At 36.6% G+C, this 23,949-nt stretch overlaps 3 protein-coding genes across 10 annotated transcripts in view; 1 reads left to right on the top strand and 2 right to left on the bottom strand.

Moving 5' to 3' along the window:
* eif4g3b (eukaryotic translation initiation factor 4 gamma, 3b) overlaps nt 1–4,760 on the bottom strand; it is a 34,943-nt gene extending 30,183 nt beyond the window's left edge. For 2 of the 7 annotated variants that reach the window (XM_043224597.1, XM_043224600.1), the window contains exon 1: nt 3,750–4,759. In XM_043224597.1, the coding sequence (XP_043080532.1) occupies nt 3,750–3,892 (143 nt within the window). In that variant the 5' untranslated portion in view covers nt 3,893–4,759. Of the gene's footprint in view, nt 1–3,749 lie in introns of all 7 variants that reach the window. The other 5 variants (XM_043224602.1, XM_043224599.1, XM_043224598.1 and 2 more) reach the window with 4 other exon arrangements.
* Nucleotides 4,761–6,001: 1,241 nt separating this feature from the next.
* Nucleotides 6,002–11,832, bottom strand: lactbl1a (lactamase, beta-like 1a). The gene is made up of 7 exons (XM_043224312.1): nt 11,812–11,832; nt 9,843–9,957; nt 9,155–9,264; nt 8,926–9,080; nt 8,210–8,448; nt 7,140–7,245; nt 6,002–6,980 (listed from the first exon to the last, which is right to left on the bottom strand). The coding sequence occupies exons 2-7, from the start codon at nt 9,946–9,948 to the stop codon at nt 6,002–6,004; spliced, it is 1,695 nt and encodes a 564-aa protein (XP_043080247.1). The 5' UTR covers nt 9,949–9,957; nt 11,812–11,832.
* Nucleotides 11,833–14,696: 2,864 nt separating this feature from the next.
* Nucleotides 14,697–23,949, top strand: part of ephb2a (eph receptor B2a) — a 50,233-nt gene continuing 40,980 nt past the window's right edge. For both annotated transcript variants that reach the window (XM_043225312.1, XM_043225311.1), the window contains exon 1: nt 14,697–14,869. In XM_043225312.1, coding sequence (XP_043081247.1) covers nt 14,770–14,869 — 100 coding nt within the window. In that variant the 5' untranslated portion in view covers nt 14,697–14,769. The remainder of the gene's footprint in view (nt 14,870–23,949) is intronic.

The following is a 23,949-nucleotide window of genomic DNA, read 5'->3' as shown; positions in this document are numbered from 1 at the left end:
ATTTAACATCAGTAGTTCAAAGATAATACCAAAAGGCTACAACACATACAACGCATGCACTGCGCACTGATTACATTTGGAGGCAAGTATGCGTAGGAGTCATGAAACTTTGATATGTTCAAATAAATCACTCATAAAAAGTTTTGGTCATCTGGCCAACTTATAATCAGGTTAAATAATTGTTATTGACAATATTAACCAAAATAATTGAGACTATGATTTGTGTCATAATCAAGCAGCTCTATATGGAGGGCCAGAGAGCTCTCCTTGTAAGTTCATTACAAATCTTACGTTGTGTTGCGTAGCTGAACAATGGTCATACAGGTTTGAAATGGCATGAGGGTGAGTTTTTTATTTTGGTGAACTATCGCATACATTTTTTGGATTCAGTACCTTTTTTGTTCTAAAAAATGTCTAATTCTCATCTAGCCTGCTTTCATTTAAATGAAATTACAGTAATATTGTTACAAGAAAATAATAATAATAATAATAATAAAAAGGTAACAATGTTAATTCCATTAATGTATCCATGACCAATAAAAGTAAAACTTTCAAAAAAATACAAAAAAAAAATAAATAAATAAAAAAAATATATATATATATATATATATATATATATATATATATATATATATATATATATATATATATATATATATCTTACAGATCCCAAACCTATTAAATGTGTTTATCACTTTCAAGACATACTAAATGATATCCATCCCAAATCATTCTACACAGAAACTTTTACCTTGGAATGTTTAAATATGCCAATTGATTCATTAAAATGTGCTTTAATATTCTAAATACATAATACATTTTAAATATTTTTTTCTCTCATTTTTAAATTAGTCAAATTTAGAGAATGCTGTTACGTAAACAGTAAATTTAGTACTAGCAACACCAAGGTTATGGGTTTTATTCCCAAAGAAGCAACACCAAGCTTATGGGTTTTATTCCCAAAGAAATATTCAGTAAATTATGGAAATACAAATGTTTAATTTTGCAAAGCCTAAAAACACCAACATAAATGACAGCGCAATTCTGGGCCCAATAACTATCCGTCACACTTGCCGTTTTGCAGTGTTATTTCTCTGTTCCCCTAGCATTGCTAGCATGAGGTCCGACACGGGCTGAGTGGCGCAAACAGGAATTCACATAGTTGTCAAGACAACCCCCAGCCACCCCAGAAAAAAAGATGCAAACTACACAAACAAACGTCCTCAAAACTCCTCCATGTCTCAACCACACTTCACACCACTGAACAAACGGTGTCTTTTGAATGATGGAGCCATACTGCGCGATTCCTTCAAGAAAAAATAAAATCGTCATCCGTTGCAGCAAGGTTGTCATACACAAGAAGCTGATTGTGTATTAACATGCCGCTGGAGCACAGAGGATGGAGATGCGTCTTCCATCCCCAGCTCAGATCTGTCTGTACAACCAGGCTATTGTTGAGAGGGCAGGGAAACCCTTCCTCCTCCACTGCACCACAGGCACATACACACAGAGGGAGTTCAAACAGAGATAATGTACAGTTTACTGTAACCAGGCTAAAACAACAGCTGTTAGTTGCTCATTTTAACTTTCCCTTGGCGCCCCGCCATCAAACTTTCACAGTAATCTCAAGGTCTATACCCACGTCAGCCACAGTTTCAACTGGTTTGTAGGTTGCAGATTTATTTTTAGTTCTCCAGTCTCGTTTACTAAGATTTGCAATGACACGGCAGTCGAAGGGTCTAGCTTTCTCTGCGTTTCAAAATGATCCTCAAATTCTTCGAACACAAGCACATCACGTTTTGGAGTTACTCCAAAAACAACAAATGCAAATATTCACGGACGTTTTGTTATAAGGTTAATCTCTTATGCAGAGTGTATACCAGATAATTCTCAGCAAGGAAATGTTCGCAAGCAGATATCCTGTCAGTGAACAAGTACACGAAACCAGTCCATTGGGGATATATTTTTTTACATAGTCAAAAAAGGAAACAGAAAGCATTAACTGTAAATGCGTTTGGGGAATCTCCCACAGTGATTTAAAAACCCTAGAGAAAGCAACCATTGTCTCCGACTGTATTATTATGCATTGTTAGCACTGTGTCCCCATGTACACACAGACTAATTTAGTCTTTGGTCCGGTTATTTTAACTCCCAAAAACAATTAGACAGATTTTAGTGACTCACTGTGAATGCCAAACCAACACTTCAAGATATTTCCTTGCTTGTGATGACAAGTGGAAGTGACAGTAGAAGTCAGATATACAGAAACTGGCCCTTAAACCCACAGAGTCAAACAGCAGCTTGTTTGTCCAGCAACCAAGATGCTGACAGAGGGACACGGACAGTTACAACAGAAGGGCGTTGAGCTTTGGAGCCATAAAGAAATATCAACAGGACATTGAGGGCAAGCAAAAGTATGACAGTTCATCTCTGTGGGAAAGCACATAACCTGACCACTGTTTGTTTGAATTATCACAGAATTGGGTACAAATTCTCTAAAATCGTTGTTTTTTTTTTTTTTTTTTGCACAAATTTTGGTGTATTTTGCTTCCATAAAATGTCTTCATTCAGGCCAAAGGAAAAAATTACATTTAAGTATACACTATGCATTTTATCCAAACTGCACTATACTCATATCATTATGGATTCAAATAAATAATATTTAAAAGCTTGTGCGCTCGACCAGAAACCTCCAAATAGTAGCAGCTATTTACAGTGAACTTTACAGTTTTACTCGTATCTATAATATGAAGGGGTTTTATATATATATATATATATATATATATATATATATATATATATATATATATATATATATATATATATATATATATATAGCTCAGATATCAACTGAATTATATATAATTAACATTTTTATAACAATAAGTGATAAGAGATACCCCAAAACCCTTTAACATGTTAACAAAATGAAGCATGAATTTTGATCCCGGCTTTAATTAAATACCTCATCTGCATAACAACACAACTTTTCAGAAAACTTGTGAAGCAAAACGCGCACTGTGTCTCAACAAAGCGCTGTAATTAATCAACTAGGAAAATAATTTACCCCATTCACCTGTGGTGCAACGGCTTAGCTCAGCCAAAATAAATAAACAAATACAACTCTGTCACATTTTGCCAACTCTCATGAGATTTTTCGTTTTTAGACTCGTTCACCATTCACTGTCAGCGTATTGAAACAAATGCAGTGAATGGTGACAGAAGCTGTCATTCTGACTAACATTTCTAACGTGTTTCGCCCAGGAAACTCGGCCACTGGTTTATACCGCCACGAAGAGCGAGTGAATCGTGACACAAACGCATAAATATCATTTAATCGCGCTCTCTGGTTTTTCAAGAGAAACGAAAACGAGAACTAGCTTTAGCACTGTCACGCCGGCCCGGACGGATCAGCCCAAACCGGCCGCGGGTGACACCTCGGCTTTTGGAAAGCCACATAAACACTGTTACTACGCTGCTAGCACCTGCACGTTCAAGAAATAACCCCGACTAAAGCCGCAGCCAAACCCAAAGACACTGTTTGTGTTAGCCGGCACACGGTACATCGCACTCCGGCGCTGTCAAAACCTAGTGGCCCGCATGCCTGGACAGTTTTGGGCATCATAGGCACCTTGAATCTAACGCCTATGATGTTTTTAAAAAGATACCCGGGTAGGCGGCTCACTAGGTTTCGAAACACAACCACTCATACGGATTTGTGATGGCAAGATGCTTTCAGAGAAGGATACTGTGTCTGCGGCTGTTGAGCCACCGGCGTCCCCGGCGGTAGCGGCACTGGGGTCAGGGTGGCCCGGGACTGCCCGGTTCCAGGTCCAGTTCCAGCGGCGGCAGCGGCGGCTGGTTTCTGCACCGCTTTCGGCGGCAAACTCATCGCAAATAAAAAAAAACAACAAACGCGCGGCTTTACAGATATTTACAGTAATAAACTAGCTAGCGGCTAAACTGTGCACGTAAGAAAAAATATTGCTGGCGAGTTACGTCAACCCCGGGCCTTTTAGGAGCAGGTTGCCGGTGTCTGAGCGGATAGAAAAGCTTGAGCTAACAGGCTAGCTAGCTTATTGATAGAATAGCAGGCTAAAGTTAGCCAGCTAGCGCTTATTGTGGTTTATCTTCATTGCTGAAGGTTGGGGGGCTGTTCCCCCTCCCCGGCCGGGGTTTCCGAGGATCTAGTTGGCCTCTTCTTGCCAGGGCGATCTTGACAGGTGAGCCCCCTTTGAAAAATGAATAATACTTTGTTTACAACTGCTCTTTGACGAGAGTATCTCCACGGAGTGTGATGATTCCGTTCAACATGGCGCTGTGGCCGACTCCAGCAGTCCTACAGGACCGATCTTTCGTTTTACTTCGGGTGTTTTCGGGACACTTCGGAGAGTGGAATTTACAACGAGTGTATACGGAAGTACGGAACGCGCTATCCGGAACTCATAACCTACTTGGATGTCGGCCAGGGAACTAATAATAAACGCCCTAACAGCCAAAAGAAACGGCTTTAGATAAAAATGCGGTTTTAATGCCATCGCCGTATGTATATATATAATATGCCAACCATTTCGCGTGTATGGAGCCCTTCGGGCCCGATTTGTGATGTTACAGTGACATCTAGCGACCACAGCTGAACACGCAATTCAGGTACTAACATACAGTCTAGTCTCAACAATGTTACGTACTGTATAATTATCATAATGTTGTAAGAATTTATGAATTAATAATGCTCTCTTGTAACCAATCACCTACCACCTTCAACGCATTTGTATCCATAAAGGGAATAGCCTTTACTCCACAGAGAAAGTAAGCTCAAACACAATCAATTGGTAGACTGTTTATTAGTGCAAATGTATTCATTTTATTAAAGTAAAAGCAAATGTATTAAAGCTATTGCATGCTTTTGTTAACTCTTTTAAGCATCTTACAAAATTCATTTGAACGGTCTAAATGATAAACGCCATAAAGAGAATGACTGTAACAATTTTTTCCCTCGGTCTAAAGTATTTGCAACTTTTATTTTTTCACTGATTTGGAAGATATCAAAAATTATTGGACGATTTAGTGTGTTATACACTTTTATTGCGCAGGGTAATAGAAAGATGCAGTACAATATTCCAGGTCACCTGTTTTTCGGTTGCAAAGCTTAGGGTTACTCGTGAAGTGTCCTCTGACGTATTGATTTTTGAAGATTTGTGGGTCAACAGCGACGTTGCTTGGTTTTTTCCAGTTGTCAGTATCCTCAAGACTTGATTCCCAAGAAACAACGGGGCAATGACAGCGGATTACAGCTAGCATTTATCTCAGCAAGACCGTATGTTAGCTCAAATGTTCAGGCCTTTGATGGACTTTGTGTGCGCAAAAAATAAATAAATAAATAATTGGCAAATAACAATACATTTTTTAAGTGTAATCTATTTTCCTGCATTGTACAGTGCAACAATTATACTATATTCTAATAGTGTTTTGCTAATGTTCCCGTTAAGCTATAAAACATTATCAAATGTTTTTTTTTTAAAATGCACATTTGAAACAGTTATTATTACGCTAACATTTCAAATCATGGTGAATACAAATTTACTGGTATGATCAAAACATAGCATCAGCTTTATTTGTATAGATTTATATATGTATTTGGTACATATACAAGTGATTCCAGTAATATTATTGTTTGTCTGTGTCAATATCATTTTACAAAGTTTTGGGTACTTTGGAAACCGATGCAAATTATTAGGAAAGGCACACACTTCACTTTTAATTAAGACATTCAGTTTCTTAGAAACACACATAAATGAATGGATGGTTGTCAATTGTGTATAGATACTCCTCTGAAGAAAGGGAAAGCATCAATAGGAAATTCATTAACAAAATATACATTAAGCATCTTGAGACAAAAGTTTATTTAATAATAGCTTGAAGTTCCTCAGAATTTGACACTTTCATCCTAAAGAGCACCTTTTAGCTTATTAACTCACAAGCCTGAGATCAAATGGTTTCTTCAACCACTGAAAATCGGTTTGCGAGGTATCCGTGTGACTTTATAAGTGTTTAACCCAGGCACATCAAAACCTGGCGATAGCCTCTTTTTATTAAAGATGTAAAAGTTAAAAAGTTGCCCATCCTGAGATGCAAGAGAAACCGAAGCAGCATTAACTCTGAGCTGACATGGGTACACCTTCTCAAACACCACCCTGAACACCCTGTCCTGCAGATAACTGAGTTTCAAACTTCTGTACTTCATGGGAACCATAGTGTCTACTTGAGGTCCAAACTGCTCCAGAGACAGCACCCCATCCGCATCTGCTTTGATCTCATAGAACGTGATATTGCTATAAGTGAAGTAACCTATGTAGGGAGCAGGGTCCGGAGTGGGAACGAGAACGCGAGGTGCATCTCTGAAGGCACTTTCCATGGCAGGGATGAGTGAACTGTAGACTTTCGCCACCAGATCCTTATTTTGAGGTTTGGTTCCAGCCATCAGGATGACCAACCCCAGCTTCAAGCGAGGAACGAGGGAGACTGAGGCCGAATAACCATCCAGATCTCCATCTTTGCGGATCACGTCATAGCCCATCTGTTCATTGACCTCCCACGGTGTACCAGTTCGTTCAGCGAAGTAGCTATTTTCACAACGAAACAGAGGAGTTAGCATAGTTTTGAGGGTGTCAGGTTGGAGAACCGGGCGGTAGTATGCGCCCAGGAGCGTCATCACTAGTTTGGCCATGTCTGCTGGCGTGGAGTACATTTGCCCTGATGGTCTATACCAGCCGAGGTCATAGAGGGGTGCAGGACGCCCGCTTGAGTAAACGCCTATCGCCATCCGGTTCTCTATTTGAGAAGTGATTTCGAATCCAGTGTCCTCCATTCCCAGCGGCTGCAGGATATTTTCAGACACCCATCGCTGATAATCCATCCCCGCTACCTTCTTCGCCATCACGTGGGCCAGCAGGGAGAAGGCCAGGTTGCTGTAATGGCATCTGAGGACAGCAGAGGACTAGAATTACTTCCTCTAGGGAGAATCCACAGGTGCATTCATTGCATCTGCGGTCATCAATTATTTACACCTCCTCTCATTCATTAAACATCTTCTGAATAGAAGTTCAAGAGGGAAATATACTATCTTTGTACTAGCTTACTTTGTTCCAGGGTCAGCCACAAGAACATCATCTTGTAATAAATCCACAGCAGCCTGAGTGTTGCCTTTCCACAGTAAAGTAGTTGCCCGGAGCCGCCTGGGTAAACCTAAAAAACAATAATGAATTCAAAAATTATTTGATATGGTGTGACCTTATCCACTTCATCAGAGATTCATTGTATCAAATGCGATTTAAAAGTAAAATTATTGAGGATGCACCAGTATTCATTTTCAAGCTGATTATTTTCGTGTTATGACTGACTTCCAGATATTAAACATGAAACATACAAAAAATATTACAATTTTTAATTAAAATGTTTTTTATTAAAGATGAACTTTGAAAACATGCTCAATTAAATATTACATTTGGGTTGAAATGTCCAGTAATACAAACCAATAACACACACATACGCACAATACAGCACCAAAACCGATATTAATTGGTATAAATTGTCTGATATTATATATTTATTGTGTGTGTGACCTTTTTGTCTTATTTTAAAATAGGAATTATTTATTTATATTAAATTATATAACATAACATTTAATTATTAAATTTAATTATATTAAAATAATATAATATAATGTGTCACACAGTGAGATATAAAATCACAAATGGGAAATAAGATATGAAAGTATATGATTACATTATATTTTCCCTTTTTTTTTTTTTTTTTTTTTTTTTTTACTCCAAGGCAGATTATTTTTTACTACACACTGGTTTGTAATGGAAGAAAAATATTCCATTGTAAAATTCCTGTCTGTTTCCTGCTGTTTCTGAATGCAATTAAGTGTACCAGTATAATCAGCGCCACTATTTCTGGCACATTATATAAACATCAGTTTGAGGTAAGCTGAGTACAGTATGTTAGGTCATTCCTTCAGGTCTAATCCGCTAGAGGCAAACCCACTTAGTCATGTTAGGCAACAGATTAGGGTAGCCGTGGAAATTCTTTATCTAAAAACAGTTGATCTAACTACAGGTTTTACCTCCTTTATTTTTACAGCACTAATTGTATGCATGCTAATCATCATCTATTACTGTTCTAAACACCACCTTGAGGTCCTCACCTGACAGCTGACTGGCCATCCTTCTCAGGGTAACTGAGGAGACGTGAACCTGAGCCTCTCTACTGCTCAAGCCGTCAGGGGTGGACTTGAGGTCATGATCCTTTCTTTTCCCTAGAGGGTTTTTTATGGTGAAGTTCTTAACATACTTCCCCAGAGGGTCATCCAAGGAGCTCACTTTTCCATCCTCCCAAAGTTTGTACAGCATCAAGGTGGGAAAGATTTTTGACAGGCTTGCAATTCTTTGATACAACCAAAACAAACAACAAATACGCTCATTAATACGCCATGAATATAAATATATGTTTATAATGTAAATACTGTATGTATATCTATTTTGAATTTTAAGGTAGCGGCATCAACTTTTAGATAAAAGTTTGGACATAATTTCCACTAAAATGAACGTTTATGGACTAACTGCAAATGTGACCTTAAATATTGTAAAAGTATAATCTAACTTTTGTAGTTAATTAAACATTATATGCATGTGCGCCAGGGTTGCCAGGTATGTGTAAGGAAATCAGCCTAATTGCAACATTTTAAAATCAGCACAATTCTCAAGGAAAACTGTGGACTTGGCAACACTGATATAAACCGGCACTGTAAAAAGAATACATAATTGAATTATGCCCTGTTATTTAAGCTTTAATCAACAGTAAAAGACCTAAAGCAAGAGAAAGTAAAGCATTATCATCAAATCATAAGCTACTTTAACTCACCTGTAAATTGTGTACTCATTTGTTGGGGGAGACGTGGGGTCACTTCCATTCCTTCTGCCGGAGTTACCGTTCCACAATACAGAATCGTTAAATATTATAATGGCGGATATGGCTGGCAGTTTTGTATCAATGCTGGTCCTCAAAAGCGCATCCACCTGGAGTAAATCATATTTGTTACTTTTCAGCATCGGACAGTTCTAGTCAGGAATCCAGACAGAAAAAGCCTGACCTTGTCCAAAGCTTCCATGAGGACAGGTATGGGGTGCTCCAGTGGCACAGGCTCAGGAAAACGTGGGCACATCTTCTCCTCTTTCACTTCTTTTGCATAACTTTTATCCACTGCAAAAGAAAGAGATTGCATGTTCTGACAAATACGTGTAAACATGTATCATAATGTCAGCGTGACCCAGATTCTTTTATGCAAACGCAACAATTAGGAATTATTTTGTGTTAAAGCCAGCACAAAACATTGAGGCTGAACATAAAATAACACGTTAGTGCCTGAATCACTCATATGCCATTTATCATTATATAATATAGTGCATTTGACACGAAATGGAGCATGTGGGCGGGTGTTACATACATACACATACATAATCATGTATTTTACACAAAGTTGCTTTTCTCTCTCTCCCCCTCCCCCTCCCAGCGATAATCAGGCTTTACGGCACACAGTAATCTACAAGCCACTATGTCGAGCTTCGGGTAATCCATAGACATCTCCTGCAAACCATTAATTAAGCACGAGGAGATCGAAAAGCCAAATGTAAGGATGTTCCCTAAAGCCGCTGTCTAGGCATTTCTAACCATTTAGTTTTTCTGTTTATGAGAAGTATGTATTCGCCATTCGTTGATTGAGATTTGATGGAAGTTCTTTCTATTGTACTGTAGCTCTTTTAATTTGCTTTTTAATTTACCTGGTTTTGCTTTGGGAAGCCTGTACTGCCAAATGAAACAGCCCGTCATTACAAAGGAGAGTAGCAGAAAGAAGACCATTCCTAATTTTGTCCATTTCACTTTCATCTTTGCAGTCTGGTGGTCTCCTTCTCCGGCAGGCTTAATGAGAAAGAACAGTTTAAAACAGACATGTGGTCGCACGTATGCATGTACACTGAATATATGTGTATTGAATCTTTAACAAGAATCACGAAAAATAACTTCTGCAATTTATATGCATGATAAAAAATAAACAGCACTGTGTGCTGCTCATGATGTTATTTACACTGCATTTTTTTTTACTGTAAATATGTTCTCAGGCTAAATGATAAAATGTCTTACCACAGGGTTTAGTCCTTTAAGACAAAGTCAGAGTTCCGTATGATCCTGACACAACTGTTGGGTCTATCCATGCAGAGACATTCAAAGTAGAATTCCATTAAAGCTGATAACATAGATGCATAACCAGAGCTTACTAGCCACTCACCAGCCATGCTTTAATCTTAACAATACCCCGAGCGCTGACTTCTCAGCATCCTCTCGGCCAACTGCAGGCCTGCACGTCATAATCTGAAGATATCCTTCTTTAAAGCCTCACTCCTGATCTTTACACATCCATTCTGCTCATTTTGATTTATTTTATATAAATAATTATATGTATGTTTCAAAAATAGACATTATGTCAATTAATATTAAGTTCCATGAAAATATTTAGTAATTGTCCTGCCGTAAATATATCTTTAAAACTTTTTGATTAGTAATCTACATGGCTAAGAACGTCATTTGGACAACATTAATGGAGTTTTTTTTTTTTTTTTTTTTTTTTTTTTTTTTTTTTGTTTTGCACCCTCAGATTCCAGATTTTCTGTTTAAACTTTAATGCAAATACAATAATACAATATTATTTTTGGTTTCCATTCTTTAATGATTAATATTGGGTATTATAATAGATGTTTAAACAAAATGCTCTTAGTTGATTATGCAGAGCACCATTTGCACAATGTGCTATTTGTCTTAATAGATTAGTACAAAAGAGTGTTATTTAGTAGTCCTGTATGTTTCATATATTATTTCTTACAAAAACAATTGCTGCATGTCTAATGTACCACACTGTGTTCCATGAAACAGTATTATTCTAATGACTCAACGTGAAGATAATCTTGCATTTTTCAACAGTTGTCACAAGAGGGCAGCAAATTCAATCGTATTATTATATATCTGTTCTATGTTTTTCCCTAAATCTCCATCAGAGAGCGACAGGCAACAAATTAAAAAAATAAACGCTTGTCAAAAAAAGGCACGTGCCTCTATAAAAGTAATTGAATTGCCCCGTTCACACAATATCAGATACATTGCATCGCTTACGTGCCTGGGAGCCAGTTCAATAATGAATCAGGCGTGAAGTGGATATCAGTGCCACAAAAAGAGAATTATTGACTGGTAGCCATTTGCTTGACTGAACTACTTATTTGATCTTGTCCTCCTGGTTTGGAAGCGTGGCAGAGAGCTGCTCCCCAGACCCCTGCCCTCGGGCTCCATGTCTAAACCGATAGCGAGATCAATACCATCAGCCTGTCTGCACAAGCTGTGACTGCTTGATGGTGGTTTTATTGTACCCACAAAATCCCATATCTAATAACATAAACATATGTCGATCTGACAGAATCAATCGTGTCTCACCTAAAGGTAGCAACATGGGACGGAGAAGCTCGGGCCGTTATTTTATTTTCATTATTGCATGTAATTATTCAGTTTCTTGCTTTTACGTATTCTTTGAGCCAATACTTTGACGACTTTTCCCCAAAACTGAAGACTTGGGGTGCTGTCACCTGATACCGTCCTGCTATTTTCAGAGCCTAATTCACAGAGGACCGCGTGCATGCTCCAGATATTAAATTACTCATGAAATATTCGCTCGTCCTCCAGGCCTCGTTCATCTTAACAGAAAACTCTGCTAAGTCCTGGAAATGTCAAAGAGAGCAAATCTGAGTCACCTCTGTGAGTAAGGTCAATTTTTCCAATTTAGAGCAGCAGGATTAGAAAGCCAGACCCATATCAGTGCGTGTTACTATCAGAAGCCATCAAAATGGCATGGTGGGGTGTCATGTTTGCGTCTGCATTCACGAAAGAGTCTATTTTGTGGGTCTGTGCTCTCATGGGAGAGTTTGGCGCAAGACGCACTGACCTTCTTTATGGGTCGCTGACCTTTTTTGAGCTTGGTTAGTTTCAGACTTTAGTGCTGAATCAATGACACGAACAGCACTGTGATTGATCACGCAGAACTTTACATAGGTAGTAATAAATAATTCGATTTAAAATTTAACTGTTTTTATTAAATATTGTATTTCCATTAACATTTTACATTTTATTAAATATGTTGAACATTTTTATTCTGTATTTGTATTCTATATTCTTTATGTATTTTATCTACAATTGACTATGTTTCTTTAAGGTAAGAGGTTGCAATGAATTTATTTAGCGATATTTAATTAAACTAATTTAGTGGACTAATTTATTTTCCACTAAACTTCTTTATTTAAATGTGTAAAAAAATTGTTTGCAACCACTTTCTTTAAAAAATATATTTTAGTGTATATTTTTCAGTGTATAAAATATATGTGTGTATAATTTTTATTCAAATAATTGAATTTAATTTCAATTATTATTATAATTATTTTAATTATATTTTATTTTATATAAAAATAATATATTTTAAATACTTTTTATTGTAATATGTTTACAAATTATTTAAAAAAATATTTAAAAACATATAGTATATAATATATATAATGTGGAAGTGTTTAGCTAGTAGTAGACTGGCTCATCTCCATCCCTGTCACATTATGACTGAACACTGAAGGCTGACAGACACATGGTCACTCTCCAAAATAACCCAGTAATCACTTACACAGATGAGTGGAAGTAAAGAGAAAATACTGTAGGCATGTTTCCAAGTGACAAAACAAAACAAAAAATTAACTGGAAATTTCCATAAAGCCCAGTGAAATGTAATTAATTGAAATTATTAAGCAGAACGAAGCCTTTTAGTCACCATTCGGGACAAAAATAATCTCCGTTCCACTATTATGACTGTAATTATAGAGTGCCACTGTATAATGCCACTGCTCTCTTGTGAGCTGAAACGAGGACCTTTTGTTCTCTTATTAAAACACGTGCAGTTTAAAATCACGGTGTAATCGATTGGTTTAACAGTGCTTCACGGTCGTGTAATAACCGACGTGATACATATATATATATATATATATAAATATATAACAGTCAGTGATATGAGCCAGAGTAAAAACCAGTTTCATGGTTCAATTCATGACCCACAAGTCAAGACAGATTAGACCTGATTGGGTTGTTGGTGCCATATGTGACCTACAATCTGCGCTCTGCTAGCATTAGTAGACAGGAGGGTCGCCAATCTCCCTGGGCACAGGTTTCCATGGAAACGACCCCTGGATTCTCTAGTCTGCCGTTTTGCAGTCCTCACTCATCTTGAGGCTGAATTATCCTAGATTCCTTTATGTCAGTTCCATATTCTTCTGCTCTATTTCCTCCCTCTCTCCCTAACTCTCCATCTCTCTCGTTCCCGTGGTCTTTCCTCTCTTGCTCTTGCTAAGAGCTCTGTTGTGTGTCGTTCGGATTTTTGCAGAAACGTGTATAATCATGCTCTATTTTTAATGAGGCATTACGATTTTCCTCTTTGCAAATGCGCAGTACGGTACAGTCTGTGTCAATAAACCTTCCTGCATAGATTTTTTTAACCGATTGTACCAAAAGAAAAAATAACATTTATAAACGTAACCACGCTATCAGCTTTGCTCTTCAGGATCTGAAACGATATGTTAAATGCAGCGGTACACTAGGTGAGGACCTGAAGTACTAATAGAGGTTCTCACATGGGAGTCAAAGACCAGGAGCGGCGGTGTCGAGAAACGAGGCCATTTGTCTTCTTCACACCAGCCCCTTGTGTGATCTGTCAGCTTTGTAATCTTCCAAACCATAAAACTGCAAGTGACTCAAGGGAACGGGGAACTATTTGATAGTCGATCACATGCATTAGTCTATAAATCCACCCCCTCAACCCCCCAGCACATCTTTCACCCAAACTCCAGGGGGCACTGTTGGTGTAATATGAATTTATAGTGTCATCGATCAACCGAGAAATTACAGGGAGAACCACGTGACTTGTGCATCTAATAGAAGCGCGCTACTAATGTCAAATTTAGAAATAAATACTTTTTATTTGATTTGAATGCCGCAGTGCAGAGTGTCTTTCGCGTGACTTCCTAAGTTGTTTATTAGTTATTAGTCGTTTAATCATCATTTAATATTACCATTTGCTAACATATATAGAGCAAAATACCTCTATATATATAAATAAGGGAAAAATACCTTTTAAAACGTTTAAAACGACATTTAATTAATTTTATTATTCCAGTTGTATTTTTTAAAAACAATTTATTTATTTATCATTATTTTACGTATTAACATTAATAATTTTTAAAGAAAGTAAATATATCATATCACATTATTCCAGTCGTATTTTTTAGAACAATTTATTTTTAAAAGTATTATTATTTTATTTATATTAATATTAATAATTTTAAATGAGAGCAAATTAATATATTTACATTATAATATAATATAATATAATATAATATAATATAATATAATATAATATAATATAATATAAAAGTTTTTTTTTTTTTTTTTAATCTCGTAGACACTAGTGATTATCACGGTGTTGAGCATCATTCTTGTCATACAGTCATTCCCGCCCCCTCGTCTGCGTTTCGTTGGTTTCGTCCAAACTTGCTTTAGTTCTTCCAGTCCGATGGGGTTTATTCGAGTGCTTGTGATCATAGTGTTTTCACAGATGGCCCGCCGGACAAGTTTTCAATGAATATTCTAGGTCTTTACAGTCAAATGCCCAAATTCACGGCAATTATGGATATAATTCGTTTGTTATGGATAATACGAATTGTGTGGGCTGTTGAAGGTAAGAGCATGTGTCTGTGTCAAGCGTGCGTGCTCTGAAATGTCTGTTACTTTTCACGCGGCGTGATGCTGACGAGGTTGATTAAGTAAAGAGGACACTTTTTAAATAAAGCCGCCGATACCGGTGTTTTATAGTCATGTCACATTATCTTAAGTTGAAGGCATTCGTTTCCATTTAAGCGCGCCCAGAACAGGTGCACTGCAACTGTCTGTGGGTGTAAATGACTTAGAATGGCTTTCCTTTGGTCAACTGTTATCCTCCGTGTGCATGACTTCATTTCTTTGTGACACAAAAGATTTTAGACAGATTCCGTTCACTTTCATCAAGTAGATGGTGACCGAGGCTCATTCTGCCATGCATCTCCTTTTGTGTTTCGAAGAAGAAAGAAAATCGTACAGATTTGGAACAGCGCAAGTAATTTAGCAGCTAAAATAAATGAGGTCTTGTTATCAAGTCTCTCTCTCTTTCACAGAATGATATTTAGCAAAATCTGACAACGTGCAGGCTTAAATCTAGTGAGCTGTCTTGTAACTGAAAGCATTGTAGGTATTATAGAGTTGTAAGGATGCTTAATAGGTGACCAGAATTCTGTCTAGCTAGGCTTTGAGTGCTACTGTAATTGAAAATCTGTTAAAAAAAACCCATCTAGTCCTTTTCGAGGCACATTTTATCTATCTTCCAAGCTCTTTTTTCTGTTACTACACGTGGGCCATTATCTCAAATCTGTGGCCGAAGATCTGCATCAGCACCTCATCACCACGCGAGACCTCCACGAGAGCTGCAAGGACCTTCATCTTTTTCTAAACTCACACTGAAGTCTGTCCTTAATACATGATCGAAAAAAGGGCTGTAATTATGACCGCAAATGTGCTTCGAAAAAATTCTCATGAGTAGTCACTAGATTCTTCATCCGTGGTTCTTCCTGTCCATTGTATCTTGGAGTAGGTTCTTGCTGGTATGATGGACCTGTTGCAGCAAGACATAGGAGGAGAAACGGTATAATTGTTACGCTTTTTTCTTTAGAGCGTTGAGCTTCTTTGATATCATCATCTTTTTCTTAATCGCTCGTTTCATTACTTACTCTTAGAAATAAATGTTCCTAAAGGGGGTTAGTGATGCCACTGAAGAACCATTTGGGTTGAAACCGTCCGTGAAGAGTTCAGTTTGTTCTTTAATGTGAGGAACATCTGAATAAGAACCTTTTTTCCAAATAATGTGCAATGGAAAGCCATCAGTTCGTCATGGAACTATAGATGCCAGCGGAGATTTTTTTTTTTTTAAATAGCGTAGTACTAGTGATTAATTTCTATTTGTTACCTGGAAATTTCTGTTTATAATGTCATGTGCGAGTTTTGCTTTGTCTATTATGCTGTTCTGATGATTCACTATAAACAGTGCCAACGTGATGTTTAGCCATACCCTGAAAGCACAGCGTCCATTCCTGTTTGTTTGGTTTTGTCTGATGGATGTGAGGAGTAAAAGCTCATTTATCACACCTCAGAGCAGATACAGATCTTGGGAGGGAAATAATTGTTTACAGCATCGAGAAACGCACGACTGAAGACATGGATATTTCCTCAAGTAAGTGAGGATGTCTGTGTGAATTAGACCCCGCTTTGACTAATCTAATGAATCCGTCCCGTTTCAGTTTTGTTATCTGGGTTCTTCGTTTGCCCAAGGGCAGTGAGTAAATGATTTGCTGTAATGTGAAGAAAATACATGGCTGGACCGCCACTTAAGCTCCCGTTCTGTTTTGTTCTGTCAGTCATGTCGTAAGCTGTAATGACTGTGCGGGAAAAGCAGACCCCCTCAGCTTTTGTGGAGAAAGTAGTGTGCATAAATTAAAGTGGCTGTTTGTTCTGTTAGAAATACGCTATTTATTGTTTTCATCTGATCCATACTGTATATCACCACATGGGATGGGTAAAGTTTTTTTTTTTTTTTTTTCACTGATAGGTTTTTGAGGAGTTAATTTTTTTTTTTTTCAAAATTAAAAATGCAGTTCGTACATAATGGCTTGAATACACATCTTTAGTTTAGTTGTAAAATGTCATTTCATATGACTCCCTTCCAGATTATAATTATATAATATAGGCATGTAATTAAGATGATCTTAAACCATAAAAATATATTATTTGAAACTTAACTGAAGTAAAAAAACAAAAACAACAATGACTAAAATGTTATAAAATCTATACACGTAAAAACTCCCCAAAAAGCAACAACATTCCTAGTAAACACATTCAATTAATGAGAAAAATATTAGTAAAAATGGAATAGTATTATAATATTACTAGAATAACAATGCTCTCAAGTTACTACAAATGTTAATTAAAAATTATTATCCTGGGAAGCAAAAATTATCCTGTTTTAAAAATAAACACATTTTAAGAATTATATTCACCTGTGTTCAAGGTTTAGTGGAAATGTGGCTTTTTATATGGTAGTTACATGCACATTTTTTTTTATGTCTGCTATTGTCTCTTTCAGTAGTTAGTTTTAAAAGCAACTTAAAACCATTGTACATATTTTTCCTTTTCTCTATTGTGCACCCTCTTGTATGTCATGGACTAAATGTCAACCTGGGAGTTTTTTCATGACCTTAATCAGAGTATGCAACCACCAACTTTTCCCCCTGCAAAAACAGCAGCCATTTATCCCAGAAAGCACCTGGGTTTGATTGTTCGATCGTGGGACGCGTATGAGCGCAGGGTCCGTGCGACGTGTGTCGTGCAGTCCTCAGTCCTAGCTGCACTCCCCCCCCCATCCCTCTTTATTAGGACTAAGACCTGCCTTTGGCATCTGCGACATCTTTCCGAGCCTTTACATAAGCACGGCAAACCTGACCAATTTCAGTCAAGTCAGACAGCGCCTCTGCAGAGCGACAGAAAGGACAAACCGCCTCTGAATCAATGAATTTATGGGTGATGGGAAACTGGGAGTTTCCATATGGCCACTGATGAAGTGACAAGATTTTGTCCACAGGCTTGTGAGGAGGTCAAAATGGTGAAATTATCAGGTATCCAAGAGGGACTTGCCATCTGCTTGACAATTTAATTATCCATCTGTCTTTCTGTCTTGTTGAGTGATCATTTTGAATAAAATGAGGTGAAATGGATTGTCCTCTTAATGTTAATTATTAGCCAGTTTGATGAGCGCCGTCATATTGATTTACATTCCTGCTATTTTTGAGTGCAGAGATGAGGCTACGGAACAAATTTGGTTTGTAAACACTCAGAATCTCATTTAATAAAATGTCAAAGTGTCAGCTGTTATCGAGGAGCGATAACTCTATAACTACCACACATACGTGGGCAGATGGGTTTTTTTTAAATGAAGAGCATAAGCAGGGTATAGTGGTCTGTGTGAAGGGTTTAAAGAAGCGAACCATCCATTTTATGCAAGTTTTTAATGTTGTTTAGGGCAAGGAAATAAGCAGCACACAGGACAGAATGAAACTTCTCTAGCCTCTCTCAAAAGTTGAAGAGAATAGGAGAAAATTGTACTTTTAATACTAAAGTTTTCCAATTAAGTTTTCTGTTAGCAAAACTAAAATGCATTTTTATGAAACGAGAGCTAGTCCACATTGTGAGTCAAGCGACACAATAGATGCCCAAATGTTTATATCGGGGACATTACAGACCTCGGAACGTCGCCACTGACCAATCAGAACAAAGCATTTCTGAGCTGTGGACTGCAGCAGTTGGGATTGTGAAATGCCCTTCATTTTCTCATTTTTAATGGTAACTTATAAACCTTTAAAGACAGACCAGCTGTCAGTTCTGAGATTTTTTTATTAGTGGTATGTTATAATATAAAATCTTTGCAAATGAGCGTTAAGCTCCACCAATTCCCATCAAACACCAAAAATGATGTCATCTGGTCATTCTCCCCACCCTCATGTTATCATAAACCCCTAAGACCTTTATCTTCAGAACATAAATATCTTAATTTGTGTGTATCATTCACAGGGCCCTATAAAATAGTTTTTTATTTTTTGTCAAGAAAACAGTCTAGAAAAAAAATGTCTAATTAAATATAACTTTCATAAATTAATTTAAAGTTTTACAATAATGACATTTTTATGGCCTTATCAAATATCTTTTTCTGGTAAATGTACCTTTAAGAATAATGATTTAGTTCTACTTTTATTAGTAGTAGTACTATCATTAAATCAAGTAATATTAGTCACAGGTCCTTCAAGTTAATAATAGTTTTATGAAGTAATTCTCCTGGAGATTGGTGATGTGTTTTTGACAATAGTCCATATCACATGTACTGACCTCGTTTAAATTATACATCCAAAATTTGGTAATATCAGTGACATTTCATGTTATACAGTAAATGCTGCTTTTATGACTGGGTTTCGTAATTCCGCTATTTAAGTTAAAGTTTAAGATAAAATGCACATCAAACACGTTTTTCGTCCTCTTTGACATAAACTTTTTAATTTGACATTAGCCTAACACAGATAAATCGAGTCCAGTAGTTCCTGGTTCTTGTCTGATGAAGATTTATTTGAGCATATGGCTCTATTCTGCATTATTGTGTTGTTTATTTGATGAAGATTTATTTGAGCACATGGCGTTATTGTGTTTGTGCTTCTTTGATTGAGATGTATTGGATAGTACGGTCCATTAAGCATTTTACACGAGTCAAATCTGCATGCCACCCAAGCTGGAAAGATGTTTATCTCGCTGCTACAAAAAAAAGATTACTATTTATTTTTTTCGTGTTTTTATGCCAGTCCATATACAGACTGGATATTTAAGTGCATTATAAATCTGAAACCTGGCTCAGTCACTATACTCACAGGTGTCTAATGGACTGCGTGCTCAAATCATATTTTCTTTCTTGAAAACGAATCTGGAAAAATTGCAGTCATTGACCTAGAAGCTTTACATTCCGAAATGAACTTAATGAAAAGAGAAGAGAGATCCCTGAGCTAAAAAAATCTCTATTCAGAGTGATTAAAAATCAGATGAAAAGTTAATTTGCTTCTATAGCCCGAAGCTGCTAATTTACTCTGATATCCACCAAGGATCTGATTTGCAAATGGATTGTTGTTGAGTGATCGTCGGTTTTCAGTCAAAAGCCTTCTCAAATGGAGACATTGGGAATAATCTGTATCCATGTTCTGTATTTGTTGGTATTTGATTTTAAGATTATAGGTATTCATCTACTTAGTAATCTTTTTAAATGGAGAGAATTCGCCTCAGGACGTGGCTTCCGTGTTGTTTTTTTCATGTATAATTTTCTCCCGCATTTTCAGGTATTGAATGTCTCAAAGCGAGCAAAAATGATTATGAATGGACATCCTAGATAATGAGCTGATATTGCATAATCATAATACCCTCAATAGTAACAGACGCAGGCGCTGTTAATACACAGCGGTTTTGCCGTCAGAGCAGAAGCGCTTTTATTCCACAGAGAGCTGACATAAAATATTGAACTTCAAAAAGCTCATGACCTACTTCTCCACTATCCTCGATTTTTCAAACTATGATTATCTGACAACACAAGGGTACATGTTTTGCTTTTATTTCATTTGAATACCCGGTAGTTAGTCTTTTTGATGATCGTCACCTCAATAGAAAATATGTATGCATAATCATAGTCTTGTGATTCTTCTTATAACGTCCACCTCCTCATACATTAGTCATGCAGACTGAATTTGCATTCAGCATATTTAGTGCATTCAGATTATTTTTCCAGTAATGTATTTTTCATTAATAATTCATCAATGTACCTTTTCTGCATCATTTTTTTTGCTCATTTTCCGCACCTTTGACTGAATCAATGAAGTCTGAAGCAAACATACACTACTGTTTAAATGTTTGGGGGCAGTAAGAATGTTTCATTAAAGAATGAGTACTTTAATTCTGCATAGATGCAATCAAATTGATCAAAAGATATTTATAAAGCCTGTTCTTTTGAACTTTTTATTCATCAACGATTCCCGTGCGCAATGTTTTTCACACAAATATTAAACATTAAGTACGAAACTTTTTGAAACGTGTGATGCTGGAAATTCAGCTTTGTGTCACAGAAATAAAATACGTTTCAAAATATATTAAAATAGAAAACATTTGCTTTAAATTAGAATAATATTTTTACTACTTAATATTTTAATGCTCTATTATTATTATATTTTTTAGCAGATGTGTTATAATAGTCTGCGAAAATCTTACAGGGTCCAAACGTGATTGGGTTTGGCCTTTAAATAAACCTCAACAAAATTGCATAGAACGTATTTAATGTACGACAATCTGACCCTCACTGATGTAAGTGACCCTTACGATTCAGACTAAATATCTACTAAAATATCTGTCACAACCTCTACGAACTATGAATGCCAACAGGTTTCTCTTTTTCCAGAACCAATGGGTGTAATATTCAGTTAATTAAAAGGTAAAAATGTAGACCGACCAATCCCAAATGAACTGTGCTGTGTGTCACAAATGATCGCATTGTTTCAGCGGGGATAAAAATCAATAGTGCGAAATGTGCTTCAATGGCCTATATGTTTTCTCAGTACACCCACCATTGGCAGGTGTGTTTAATTTTGGCCTCTGAATGTGACCGGTTTGTCCTTTTCGGCTCCTGGCCCACATTGCCATAGAGATGAGAGTTGTAAATTGGGAAAGCAGGGGATTAGTGTTGGGTCTGTAAACTGTGAGCAGGCTGCTCCACTGACCCACTGCTCATTCAGCGCCATCACATTTGGCTCCTGTCTGCGAATGTTAGACAGTCACATAGCAGAGATATGCAGGGGTTTATATGCAAAACGTCCTCCTGACGTCTGCTCAGAATCCTGACATAACAGAGTGAGACTGCAGCGAATGTTTTACTGCCACTGTACCATAGACACGTTTCATCGATAGGTTTTGTAGGTCAGTAAATCCCAATTCCGTATCTGACAAGAACATTTTTGGAAAATGCTTGTTTGATTTCTTAAATGGTTAGCTCCTCCCTCAGAAGGGAATATTTTGTCATTGTTTACTTGCATAATGTCATTCCAAATGAATTTCCAAATGAGTCAGGAAGTCAAAATGTTTTTTCTTTGTCCATTAAAATTACATTCACTGGCATTAAATGTTGTTTTGTATGACAGCGTTTTGGTGGCACATTAAAGGAAAAAAAAAAAAAAAAAATTCAAAGATTTCGAGAATGAAGTTGAAATGTTTTGTGAGTGTCTTCTATCTTTTTGCGCATGCAAATGGCCCGGATTGATAGCAGAATATAGGCTATAGTCATACTAACTGTTTAAATTCACAAAACATTTTTTTATTCTTGCAATTTTTGGACTTATTATCATAATTTTCACTTTATTCTCTACATATTGTGACTTTAATCTTGATAATCTGAAGATTGTTGTTACAGTAACTGAAACTGCAAAAAAAAAAACAATTAAAAAAGAAATTGGTAGTTAAATATAAATCGTAAAATATAAAATAGAATATAAAATATTAAGTAAAAAAACTCACAATTTTGTAAAACAATGAAATGTAAAATGAATAACAATAAAAAACAACCTAAATACACAAACAATACTAGTAAATAAAAACCAAACATGTAAAAATGCAACAAATGCATAGAAATAATGCTATAAAAAATCTTTTATGTTCTACAGAAGAAACCTCATGAGGATGAGTGTTTGATGGCAGAAAGTGTATTTTTGCCTCAACTGTCGCTTTAAGTTTACAGCGAAACTACAAAACCGTTTCCTGCTTTCTATATGTCAGACTTGTCATCGGTTGCAGACTGGTGCTATTGTTCTTTTGAAGATGGATTGTGAGTTTACACACTCAGACACACTGCGACAGTCCCCGTGGTCTAGTGAATGTTTTAGCATCCCACCCACAGGTTGACTGACAGATCTGGAGCACGGAGGATCAATGCACTCTGTCCTGTTTCTGGATGCAGAATTCTGAGCATGTCCTCACACTAGTTCACACGTTCACGACGTGTCGTAGCTGCTCACTGCTGGACATGGAAGCTATTGATCAGTTTGGAATATCTATTACGATCAGCGCTGTTTGAATCCATTATGCACTGGGGACATGCTGTTTCAGTTGCGTAATCATGTTTACGTTTACACCTTTTCTCTTTTTAGCACTCGAGCTATGTATATGAACTGAACAACGCTGGTCAGATGTTTTAGCTTTAATGAGATATCATCTGCGCAATATCACATTTATCTGATTAGTGATCAAGCTGGATGTGCATTCAGTTCATTTATTTCCAGGATAAGATTCGATTTTAAATCTTGATTGTCAGACTTTTGGGTCCTAATGTATGTCAGAAACCTAAACGGTGTATAATATTAGTTTTTTGTGTGTTTATGTGTACGTGTGTTGGAAATATTTGATATAATGGAATGTAAGACTGGAGGGATCTGCATAGTTTATGAGGGTTCGTGTGTTGTGTATGATCAAAGCTTGATTTAATTAACTCTACATTAATTTTTCAGTATGTTTCAAGGGCAATGTTTGTGCTTCTTCCATCTGAATAAAACAGACAAGAAGACAGCATTGGAGATCAGGACAATAAAAAGCATTATGAAGTGAAAATGTACTGTATATTAAGGCTCTAGAATAAGAATAAAAAATAAGGAATATTTTTTACCTTTTTGAGAGGAAAAGATTGAAATGTTGTGTTGATTGTGTTAATAACATGTAACCAAAATAAATGAGTTGTACCAAAGTGCAATCAATTATCAATAATGTTTTTGTTAGAACATCATGGTTCGTAGATAAATTGAAATTCACCAATTTTGATTGGTAAACACACTCTACATTTATCTTTAATATAGTCCACATTCACAGTTTCTGGTTTATTTTCTAATTGGAGATAAAGAAAAAATAATTCTTGATTCAGTGAGAGAGTTGGCTGATTCAGTGTCTGATTCAAAATGCTAAAAGTGCAGTCACATTACAAATTTTCCCAGGCAAAATTCTGTGAAATGTTCTCGAGTTCTGTGTGAACGATGCTTTATGCATTACAACTCTATGGACAGAGGACCTTTTTTTTGGCAGCGAAAATTCACAAATGCGATTCCACATAAACTCGGACAAACT

The sequence above is a fragment of the Puntigrus tetrazona genome, chromosome 23 (genome assembly GCF_018831695.1).
Source record: "Puntigrus tetrazona isolate hp1 chromosome 23, ASM1883169v1, whole genome shotgun sequence".
Lineage (NCBI taxonomy): Eukaryota > Metazoa > Chordata > Actinopteri > Cypriniformes > Cyprinidae > Puntigrus > Puntigrus tetrazona.
Note: the sequence above shows the minus strand (reverse complement) of the source record. Positions and strands in the feature narration are given on the sequence as shown.